This window comes from Zootermopsis nevadensis, unplaced genomic scaffold (genome assembly GCF_977971745.1).
Source record: "Zootermopsis nevadensis isolate Lab colony 2312 unplaced genomic scaffold, Znev_1.0 Znev_ptg000001l, whole genome shotgun sequence".
NCBI lineage: Eukaryota > Metazoa > Arthropoda > Insecta > Blattodea > Termopsidae > Zootermopsis > Zootermopsis nevadensis.
In genome coordinates this window covers 16,369,327-16,381,507 of record NW_028259133.1, presented here as the reverse complement: position 1 = coordinate 16,381,507, position 12,181 = coordinate 16,369,327, and the positions used below count along the sequence as shown (strand labels likewise).

Here is a 12,181-nt window from a genome sequence, read left to right as displayed (position 1 = left end):
TTTTAATATCATACTCATGGGGTGGAGGGGGAAAAATATGAACAAGTCCATTAAAATTAAAAATGAATTAATTTTCTTCATATCTTAATCCTTTACCCTGTATCTTCCTTTCCTAACTTTGTTTCTTACCACTTAAGCATAAAGAAAGACCATAATGAACCCTCTTAAATATAAATGCAATTATCTGAAGATGACACACAATTTAAAACTAATATAACAATAACTTACTGATCATCATCCATTTCATTCCTAAGACTGCTGAAATTATGAGTGTTCAGGAACTCATTTATTCTTGAGTAGTTTCATGTATAAATATTTACAATAGCCTGATACATGCATTAAGCATCCATATAGCACAAAATCTAACATGCTCTGGACAACATAATATTCCAGTTCATGGAACTGGATGCAGAGATCTATTAACAATAGGGAACGTGTTCACAACAAAAACACTCTTTTATTTTATTAAATGCCTTCACAAGGAATTTACACATAATTAGTGTTCTCCTTGTGTAATATGATCACTTATAACACCTAAAGAAATTTTAAAAAATATTATGAAGTAAAGCCAGCTGCAGATCTTATAAATTACTTCTAAGTAAATCTGATTATAAATAATTATTCAAATGCAGTAACAATTCAATGTGCAACAAGGCATTGACACAGTCCACAACAGAAAAGCCCCATACCTTCCAGTTCTGTAACAAATTAATCTATTACTACTACTACCAAATGTTAAGAGTGTCTCACTTCACACTGCTTGTGAAATTTGTTTTGAAACTCTAGCTGACCAACAGTATTATGAAGGACTCAACACATCAAGCTTCAACTAATAGGTCTAATCTAAATTGATTACATGTTCTTCATATCTACCATGAGTAACAAAACACCTTATGGACCTGTCCATATGTGTTGTATTTTTATAATGGGGCAGGCAGTCTTCATAAGAGGTCATTGCTGCACAACAATGGAAGACACATTGCTGATCAACTGGAGCCAAAGATCATTGTGGGAACATAGTGATGCGCAACAATAACCTAGGTTCACCTGTACTGTGAGTTTAGCAAGAACTGTAAATTAATAATTTTTCAATTTAGTAATCTAATTGTGTTAGTAATTTGCATTGGAACAAATTCTAGCTATATTATTATATTTTCCAGTAATATTTTTGAAGTTTTCACATCGACACCATATCTGTATAAAATCTGTATGCTTACACTCAATCTTCCCATGCTGAACACCAAACGTTTATTAGTTATCACCATAAAACAAAGCTGAAAAACAGATTTCATGAAGCTGCCATGTTGTTTGAACATAAAAAAGTCAATATACTCTTTCAAAATATATCACAGAAAATTTCAGAACCATACTTTTAAAGCTATCAGCATTGCTCCAATTTTGACAGTGCACATGGCCACCATGAAATTATTGACAATAAAAAATTGAAAAATACAAAGATGTAGTGTCATGATATGCATAGCAGTTTCATATAACTCAAATCAGATGGTCCAGAAGTTATTATAGAGGGGCAAATATACAAACATGACGTTACTTTAAGCCTGTATTTTCTTATCAAATGAGGATACAGGCTAGAAAAAGTGTCATGCATTGTATCCTTTACTTTTTCTCCACATGTTCTTCTTACAGCTTACGATAAAAAAAAATTGTTGCTTAGAATTTAAGTTTCCTATACCATTCTTTTCAGCTGCATACTGCAATTTTGGGGGGAAAATTCAATGTTATTCCTGCTGACATGGACTCTGAACTTGCAGTTCAACATTTAACCAAAAGACAATAGAATCTACTGCAGTTAATTATCTCTCATATATGTAGTGTACAAGCAATACAAGATTTTTTTTAATCTGAGTGATATGGTCTCAGAAGAAAGCAATTATTTTGGCTAGTGCACTTAAAGAGTGCAAATCCATAAAAACCATTTGTTGGAAACAGATACTGCTAATTGAGAACTGTAGATGAATGTGATTTAACAAACACATATAACTAATTTCAAAAATTATTTAGTATACTGGAAGACATTTTACCATTAGCCTTCAAGAGAGTTCACAGATGGAGAGGGCCAAAAGGGGGAAAAGTTGCATACCACATGAAATATAAAGTCTACAGTTTTTGCACTACAAGACAAAAAGCAAGAAGTACGTGTAATAATATAATATAAGCATAAAATTATGTTTATATTGTTTGGAATATAGAGTTTATCTGCTTCAACACTGTCAAAAAATACTGAACTCTGATATACATTTTAAGAGAGATCATGTGTACATGAGAGGTGAAATACATGACTAGGATGCCTTTCTTCTAAGACATATTTCACCACTAACCTCTAAAATCAGATAAAAGCTACCATACTGCCCACTACAACGATACACTTAAATTTAACTTGCATATAAAGACAGGAATTAAAATCCATTTGAAACCTGTGTACAAGACTGAAAATTTATTTATGATATTATGTAAACAAAATTCCAGGGAAAGATGGCTGTCTTATGGGTTGTATCTATCATCAGGGCCCTGATGATAGATGCAGCAAGGACTTCTGAAATGTTGGTAAACGTCTGCCAGACTACATGGTGCTACAACTCAGAAGACAGCCATTTTTGGACTCTACACTGTGAAAAAATCAAATCCTACTAAGATCCCAGTAGCATAATGCTAAGCAGATCTATTATTCCAACTTCTTCAGAGGTCTTTAAATCTAAAGATTACAGTATCCTAAGAGGCCCATACAAATGGCAGCATAAATGTGCACAGTAAAAAGAAGTAATGGTGTCCTGCTACATGCGATATAGGTGTGAGGGGTGAGTGGTCAGTGTCATGACCCAGCTGCACTTTACCCCCAGGAAAGGACCCCAGTACCCACAGGACAGGAGGCTGGGTGTGTCCCAGAAATGGTACTGAAGAAAATAAAACTTGGGAGTCAGATATCTGCAATAACTTCAATCTTCTGGAAACCAGCATGGCAACAAGATGAAAGACCCACAAGTTTTGGCATGATTTAATTGCACTTTATAAATGTTTATCAGCACTAGAAAGTTAAAAGTTAAGAATATAAGAACACAAACTTTAAAAGTGAGTCTTATGATAAATTAATGAATAAACTGAAGGGAACTGAAACAGCAGTTGATTGAAACATGGCAAGGAAAAAGAATTTAAATTATTGGAATAACAATTAATTTCATTTTGGATTCTGTACCTAGAGCCTGCATTGCCATTTTGCCACTGTAACATTTTAAATGAACCTTGATCTGTAATATTATGCCAATCTGAACTATTCAGAATTAAAACAAACCTGCAAATCCAAGAAAAGACACAAATTTCAAATGGATGGTATATATAGTATATACTGAAAAAGAAAAGTCACTCTTTTGTGAACTTGTACAATCTACTATACTACATGAGAAAAATTGCACATGTATCACATAACTGATAACAGTTTAACAATACTGTGCCTTATATACATCTTGAATCCTGGAAAAGAGAACACAATATTAACAAATTTGATATACTAATAAATTAAGAGATAGCTGGTCTCGAACTCTGCAGCCTGTAACATTATTAGCTAAAACTATCTGAAATACAAGAATAGAATGGTGCATTAGAGTTTGGAATAAACACATTATAATGTGTTCTTTGCAATTTTACATACTCGGTGGCCTTGTTTTTTTGTTTCTTACTAATACAAATCTTGTTTCAGGGAAATTACAAATTACTTCACCATGCAATTAAGCATGTACTGAAGAACAATACTGATCTAAATCTTGCACAACATCTCTGAAATACAGTGAACCTCTTTTTTCAATTATACTCATTTGCCTTCTGTCTGCTATATCCTATTATCATGCTTATAATGTAATATTTAAATCTTACATCATAAATTATATATATATATATATATATATATATATCACACTGTACTTAAATTATCAAAACTAATCACTAGTTACATATTAACTGTATTTTCTTCAACTGCAAAAACAAACATAAAACAATACAAGCAGAAATTATTTTAATTTGTATTTCAGTAAATAGGCAACACTCTGAAAAATGTTTCAAACTGAAGTTATGTATTTTAATTAATCTATACTTTATTTCATGTACAAATTAATTGTAAGTTGACATGTCACAGAGGGAATCAATAAAGCATAATTTCAGATTCATGCAAAGTATTCTATATATCTGACAGATAATGGAAAAATTCAATTTGTTTTTAATTTTAAAGCAGCCTCCACGAAGTACCAAAATGTATCTAAATCTATAATGGGACAAGGTCTCAAAATTATGAAGATAAGATAACTGCAGAAGGTGGTAAAATATGAGAACAAAAGAAGCCAAAAAGAAAGGAAATGAATAGATACAGATGAAATGATAAGAATTGTTTACTTACAGCAGAAATGTGATCTATTTTTCAGCATAGACCACCTTCAAATTCGTCATCACTTTGATGAGACTTTGTTTCATTTGATTCTCCTGCAACTGGTTTCCTTCCTTCCTGCATGATAAAAATGTAAGATTCCATCAGCATCCTGCTCAGCCAGTGTTTAACAGAATTCATACATCTAAAACCTCATTTTAGCTGCTGGCTTTATAATATCAAAGTTGTTAAATTAACTACAAGAATGACTACAAGCCAAAACAGAAAGGTATACTGGTTTCGCAAGGCATCCAATGAATGGTTTCAGAGAGGAGGAAGAAAAAAAACTGTTCCTTGGGGAGGGGGGAAGATATATATACACACACACACAATTTTAAATTATTGAACTTGTGTATGTGTGTGTGCCCACTGTTACCATGGCATGGTAAGCATGTACCTCAGCATTGCCAGCAGCTGCAGAAAGGGCTCTGGGTGACACATATGATGGAGCAGCATTTTCTCGGACAGATGGCTTGGGTACAGGCACCTCACCTTCAGGCAGTGGCAAATCTCTAGCTAATCTGGAATATTCGACATCCATATGCTTGATGAAAGGACTGCTGAGAGCTTGCCTGGCTGCTTGGGGATCCTCCTCATCAAAACCCTGCAACAGCATCTCCAGAGTCTGTACCTGTTAGCAAAAAGAATTACAAAAATCAGCCACAACGAAATTTAAGGAAAGGTCACATCACACCTGAAGCTAGTAACATCTGAACATGGAAAATAGAAAGAGCAGATGGATGTGTAAATAACTGTTCTTTATGGTGATACACGATTTTATAAAAATTTTATAATAAGAACATCACATGAAAACTATGTACATGGTATAATATATATATTTATCTTGTTATTTGTAACTTTGGTGGAAATATTTGTTAGTGCATTTTCTTAATTTTATTAGGAAAGGGATGCATAAGTACAAGGCAAATAAATTATCATTATGACAATGTTGTTGTTCTGCATTATGATGCTGTGTGGACTTGTAGGTGGATACTATTTCAGAGAAATCAACACAGTATGATTCTCCAAAATGCTGGTATCTGCTTACAAGTCTACACAGTACCATAATCCAGAAAAACTGTCATCCTCAGCTCTGTAAGAACCTAATATATTACCATAATGCCCATGTATGAGTTCTGACAGAAGCCATAATATAAACAAATGGATTGCATTTTATAGTGACATACAATTTATATAATGCAGTTGGGAGGAACATAGATTGCAGGTGTTTGAGAATAGGGTGTTGAGGAGGATATTTAAGCCTAGGAGAGAAGATGATGGGGTATGGAGAAAGCTGCATAATAATGAGCTTAAAAATTTGTACTCCTCCCCCAATATTGTCAGGGTGATTAAGTAAAGAAGAATGAGATGGGCAAGTCATGTAGTGCACATGGATGAGGCAAGATGTGTTCACCATGTATTGGCTGGGAAGTCTGAGAGGAAGAGACCACTGGGGAGACCTAGATGTAGATGGGAGGATAATGTCAGGTGGGATCTATCGGAAATAGGAGTGGAAGGAGACTGGATTTTACTGGCCCAGGACAGGGTCCTATGGAGGCCTTTGGTTAAATCGGTGAAGAACCTTTGGGTTCTGTAAGCCATCTAGTTAGTTAGTTAGTTGCTTATTAAAAAAATAGTTTTACAGCTGACCTCAGAAACATCACAGCAATTTCCCCATTCTTTGAAAGCCTTCTCTGCAGCAACTGTGTCTCCACGTGCCAACTGTACCAATACCAATGCAACAGCCAAGCGACCAATAGCAGCTATGTTTTCAGACTGCTGGTGCAACCCTATTTCTCTGCGTAGAGCATCAGCTGCCTGATCATACCTGAAGCAAAAACCACAATCTTGCCTTTCAGGGTAAGATAATTTGATTAAAGCATTAAAGTACATAAATATTTTATAAATAATAACTGAAGAAGAGCCACAAATTATAGTTTCAAGTTTAAAATCTTATAACAGCACACATGATCACAAAGAAATTTTAATTTACTGTATGAAACATATAGAGAAACTGTACAAAGATAGGATTTGTCTTCAGTGGCATGATGTTCACACTAAGTTTCATGAAAATCTGTGAACTATTCAAACATTTTGGGAGACAGACAACTGAATGGACACATACATGACATCATAAACCTATATTTCCTTAAAAATAAGGAAATATGGCTGTAAATAATTACACATCCTATAATTATATATAATTTCTTAGTCATTTTACTTTATCTACAGGACTGATCATAATTACGTAATACAAATGCTTATGTCACACTTATCTCCAGAGGAGCTCTGTCCAGCTCAAAGATATTTTTGTTGTCTACACTTACACTTGTTCAGAATGTGGTCCCCTTATTTTTTTATATAGTTGTGTATTAATTTACTGAGACATAGCAGCTCAGTAGTTATAGGCTGGACAGCTAGTTTGAGAGTTCTGGCTGAGTGTGATGGAAATGTTGTAGCATATTAATAGACATATGAAGATGTTCCCCACACATTACCTGTATCCAATGCCAGAGTCAAGAGTGTGGAGCCTTATCTCCATAGTTCTTATTACCTCCACAGAGCTGGAGGCAGTGCCAGTTAACAAAGTTACAACTAAAATAGCTTTCAGGATTATTTTTGATACAAAACCTTAACACCACAATGTGGGAATACCACCAAAAACTACTTGAAAACCACATCCATTAAATTAATTATATTTAATAAATATTGTGTACAAACTTTTGTGATAAGTGCTAGTTCATTGCAATGTTCAGGGAAGAAAAACTAATTTTTTGTCTTAATGTTCATAGCCATTTGGAACTTACATGGGTTACAAATCTTTAAACTATTGAATATAAACATTTAGGTGCTGGATAAATGGACAGACATGGAATTCAAAATCCACTTTCTTATCCTCAAAGCACATAAAGTATTCTCCATTAAAATCTATTATCAACTTTCCCTCAAGTAAATTATTTCTTATGAATAAAGAAGTATAGTAATAAAGCACAACTCACATCTGTAGTTTGACCATGATACGTGCAACTTTACTCATAAATTCAGCCCCTTGTCTGGGACTATCTTCAATCTGTAACAACAGTAAAAACAAAATATCACTCATACATTTTTCAGTTATCCTGCAAACACTGACATGAGCACTGAGATGCCCACTACATCCTGTCCTATGCCAAACAAAAGTTTATGGCATAACTCAAAATTATGCTTAGAAAGTAATATGGCAGATGGAAAAGAAATATTTTTGAAGAAGAGCTACAACTGTAACATTTGCGACTGATATGAATGAGAATCTGAACAACGATGTCAAAATGACAATGTGGATTTTCTTGACAGAACTGAAAAAAGAATTTGCCTTCTCACCTCCTACCATGTCTTTCAGCCACATACTGTGGAATGAAGGAAAAAACCAGAAAACAGACTGGTAGAAACTGAATAAATTAAATGAAACTTTACTTAAAATAACTGAAAACTTAATTCACAAAATTAATAATTTGTGCATGGATAACTGACAGCAGTCCACTATATATATTGAGGAAAGTTAAGCAGGTGATGTAACAAGATTGTCTGCTGAAACATTGAGATTAAGCTATACATGCAAAACTGATACATACTAAAACTACTTCAGCAGCACGCTGATACAGTCTGAGTGCTTGCTCAGGATGCTGTGACTCCAATAATTTGGCTGCTTTATCCAATGATGCAGAACCTGAATCAGGAGAGCCATGTTGCTGGTACAAGTTACACGCTCTTTCAGCCAGTGATGCCACATCCCTGTAGTCTCCCAAATCTTTGCACACAAGCACTGCTTGATCAATACACCTACAATAAAGCACCAAGATCCATTTAGCACATGAATTGTAATACAATATGATTTACAGAACTACTCTACTACAGAATATGAATCTTAGTTCACGTATGAGTGGATCTGTGAGAGTAGGTGGGTAACAGAGTATGTACATGAATTTGCAATGAGGATGCAACAGCCTTGAAACAACAGGTACATACATTTCTTAAATTCACAATTTTATATGAATGATTTATGTTCTAAAAACCTACCTCATAAGTTTGTTCATGCAACATGCTATTATTATCGATTGTAGAAAATTAAAAAGTAAGATTTTATGGTGAACTCCAATGGCATAATGTCCATATCAAATTACATCCAAATCTGTCAAGCAGTTCTAAGTTGAATCATACAGACAGACATGGTAAGTCTGATATATGTTCATGTCATGGGCACCATGCAAAGAATGATGCAAGCAACTTATCTCAGAAAAATAATAACTTGGGAAAAAACAAATAAGTGGAAAGCAGGAAATCAAATAATCCTTTCTGGTTATAACAGCACATGATACCTAGCACATGCATACATAATTATTATCCCCCACCTTCCAAAAAGGCATTAAAGTAAATACTTTGTGCAAACTTGGCTAGAATAGTGTGAAATATGCAAATTCAAGCATGTTTTCAAGTTTATAATGAGAGGATTTGTAGCATTTATGGTGACATCAACTACAGACCTAATGTTAATTATGACTGGCCATAACATACACATACACAAATACCAAGTAAGCAGTCTAATAGACTGACTGCTACTGATTAAACTATTAGAAGGAATTGTTTTAGACACTGAGGCCTTAAATATCATTGTCAAAATGGTGTAAACTTATATACAATGTTTGTCACATTGCAAACATGTTACTGTAATACTTACTTGGCAGCATGGAATAATCTGAATTTCATGTTAAGAATTACATTTGCTTGCAATTAGCTATATTCCAATATAAAACACTAAACTACATGTTGTTGGTTATTGCCCATTGCCTCTATTTGATATACATGACATTTTGGTATGCGGATATCATGCCTATTAAGTACCTTGGTAGCAGTTGAATTTATTCCTGGCTGGGAAAAGGTGCCTCTCAGCACTAAATAAGATACAAGATGATAACTCTAAGAGAAAATAATATTTATAAAAACATCTAGCTTTTCTCACAAAATCACCACCTTTGCAAGTTGGGTGAGAGACATTCTCGTATTTATTTGTAATCCTAACCAGCTGATCAAATGTAACATGACTAAATGAAATGAACTAAAAGGAATCACAATTTTATTTTATCACTACTAAATAATAAGCAAATGAGGATTTATGTAACACAGATGTTTCTCTGAATGCTTAGCATATGTTGTAAAACGCCCAACTGACAACATATAACCACATTACAAAGAACAGCACATAGATTATAAAAGGATACGATCTGTTTTGCTTGTGGCAATCAGCAGCTTTTAACAGACATTCTTTACACTGCTCAAATGACTTGCCATTTTTAAAGCAAGTAGCTGCAACAATTAAACAATGCATAAATATCTATCAGTGAAAAGGCAGCTCAGCATAAATACAAGGAACTCCCAGTTAATAAACTGTATCACACTACCTGCTTTGCTGTATTCATCTGCTGCAATATCAAAGTCTGGTCTCCATTTTAATAAAGAAGTCTTCAGACTGAAACAGAAGAATATAAATCTGTCTACTGAATTAAACTGTTGCTATATTTCAACAAAACAGCAATGCTGTTTAGACCTACCCAAATAAGAATGGTTTGCACATTTTTATAAAAATGTGTAAACCATACTGATGGTCCCGCGCCGTAGCCGCTCGGTCTGAGGCATCATGCTTCGGACCGGTGATACGGAATGCGCGCTGGTTCGAGTCTCGGGGGAGAAGAAATTTTCTCATGAGCTTTCGACCAGTGTATGGGACTAGTGCCAACCCAGCATCGTGAGGAAATTGGGGAGCTACAATGAGTAGCGTAATCCAGTCAGGAAAGCTACCAATGGCTGGGGGTTCGTCGTGCTGACCACACGTCATCCTATATCTGGTTGGAAGACCATTCGCCTCTGTTTAGGCATGTGAACGTGAGGCCAGCAGTCAAGCTAGTCGGCTTTGGCTCTCTGGAGCTGTTACGCCACAGATTTAATTTAATTTTAACCATACTGATGTGTTTACTAAACAAATAAGGCTTTGTGCAGTTTGTATCTTTATTTGTAGCTATCCTTCCAATTCCATATCTGACTTAATGCAAGCTCTACAAGCTTCTCTCTCTCCAACTTCTGGTTTCCTCACATCTCAATAAGTGGCTCCAGCCTCCTCCTTTATAATACACAGGACACATTCCCTGGTCTATATATTCCCTAACACCCCTAAGTCTCAAAATGCCCATTTTTACCATCCTATACCTCTTCTAGCCTCTTGAGTGCACGTATAATTTCTTTTACTTGATGCCATGTTAATGGAGACAAACGATGTAAGTGTAATTATCACATGAAGTACTACTTAACAACTTTTAGTTCATTCTTATCAAGATTGAAATGGTAATATTTTTTATATAATTAAGGTATATTTAAAAATGCCAGCAGTAGGTCATGCTGTATAGTGTTTAATGTTGGAGTGATTAGTGAATAATGAATCGGAAGGAAGCAGTCAAGGCCTAATTTAATGCGCCATCCCAGTGTATGCTGGAGGGGTTTCGGATAACCACAAAAAACCTGTCAGGTCAGCCAGCCTATGGGCCTAGACCTGAACCCAGGACTTACCAATCACGAGCAGGAGTGATAACCACTTGACTGCAATACTGTACTGTTCATGACTTTGAAGACATGGTTTGATAATACTGTAAGATGGCATAGATTTAGGTCCGTGATCATAAAACTTGTATGCTTCGCAATTTTATATATGGTGGTAGGCCATTAATAAACACGACAAAGTATGAACAAAATATCGAAACTCAAAAGAACTCATAGACCTATTGCCTCTGCATCCCGTAAGCTTGAAAACAGTGAGCGGAGGATCTTTTTTGTAGTCTCAACTACTAGCTATACAATGCTGTACATACTTGTGTTACAATAGACACCTACAATCAGCGATATAGGCCTATTCGTTATAACTAGCCTACCCATCCGCCCCCGCCTCCCACACCCGTTTCCAATCTTCTCCTTACCAGCCTTCTAATTTAAAGCATCATAAAATGTAGAAAAAAGTACAGGCGAAAGTTTGTAATGTCACATTTAAAACTAAACAATGAAATTAGATGTGTATAGTTATGATAAACCTCACTAAATACACTCGACTACAAGACACTTCGAAGTGACACTAGAGAGCAGATGTATTTCTGACGCTTAACATAATCACCTACAAAACTTACCTCTTTTCAGCCGCTTTTATATGATCTAAACCTTCTTCTATCTTCTTATTAACAGCCATAGTACACAGACACTACTTTGCAAATTTCTGAGCCGTATTAAAATGGATTTTCTCTGATACTGTAACCACACCAGCGTCTTAACTCAACGACGGCACTACCAACATTATTAGTTATTGTTGATCGAGGAGCCGCTTATGGGTACTTTGAAAGTTATATTAACCTTTAAGTTATACGGTCTTTCGGTATTCAGACTGCATAATAAAGTTGTTAACAATTCATTTATTTGATTATATAGATTTATTTACTGAAAGATCTAAACGCCTACAACTTAGTAAGTTGTTTATAGCGAGTTGTCAGCTTCCTCGGATTGCGAAAAATTGAAAGCTTTGCTATTCAAATCTTTAATTGTGTCTATAAATATCATACACAAATAAAATATAATTGATCTGCGGTGAAACACATATGTATGAATCAATGAATTCTAATGTAGCATCATATTTGTGATGTCAATCTTGCAAATTGACTTGCCCTCTCTGTTGTTTGAACTACT

At 34.9% G+C, this 12,181-nt stretch overlaps 1 protein-coding gene across 1 annotated transcript; it reads right to left on the bottom strand.

Annotated features, from left to right (window-relative positions):
• Positions 1-437: 437 nt before the first annotated feature.
• Positions 438-11,773, bottom strand: LOC110833147 (gamma Soluble NSF attachment protein 1). Its single transcript, XM_022070845.2, has 10 exons — positions 11,632-11,773; positions 9,865-9,932; positions 9,685-9,769; positions 9,144-9,161; positions 8,041-8,248; positions 7,429-7,499; positions 6,080-6,257; positions 4,827-5,060; positions 4,403-4,507; positions 438-3,486 (listed from the first exon to the last, which is right to left on the bottom strand). Exons 1-9 carry the CDS (start codon positions 11,688-11,690, stop codon positions 4,424-4,426), a joined length of 1,005 nt encoding a protein of 334 aa, XP_021926537.1. The 5' UTR covers positions 11,691-11,773; the 3' UTR covers positions 438-3,486; positions 4,403-4,423.
• Positions 11,774-12,181: the final 408 nt, after the last annotated feature.

Excerpts from the sequence above, each read along its gene's own strand:
- LOC110833147 (XM_022070845.2), bottom strand. The coding sequence starts at position 11,690 with ATGGCTGTTAATAAGAAGATAGAAGAAGGTTTAGATCATATAAAAGCG. Across the intron at positions 7,500-8,040 it reads GTGCTGCTGAAGTAGTTTTA|ATTGAAGATAGTCCCAGACA; the intron begins GTATGTATCAGT and ends CTGTTGTTACAG. Across the intron at positions 6,258-7,428 it reads ATCATGGTCAAACTACAGAT|GTATGATCAGGCAGCTGATG; the intron begins GTGAGTTGTGCT and ends TTTTTGCTTCAG.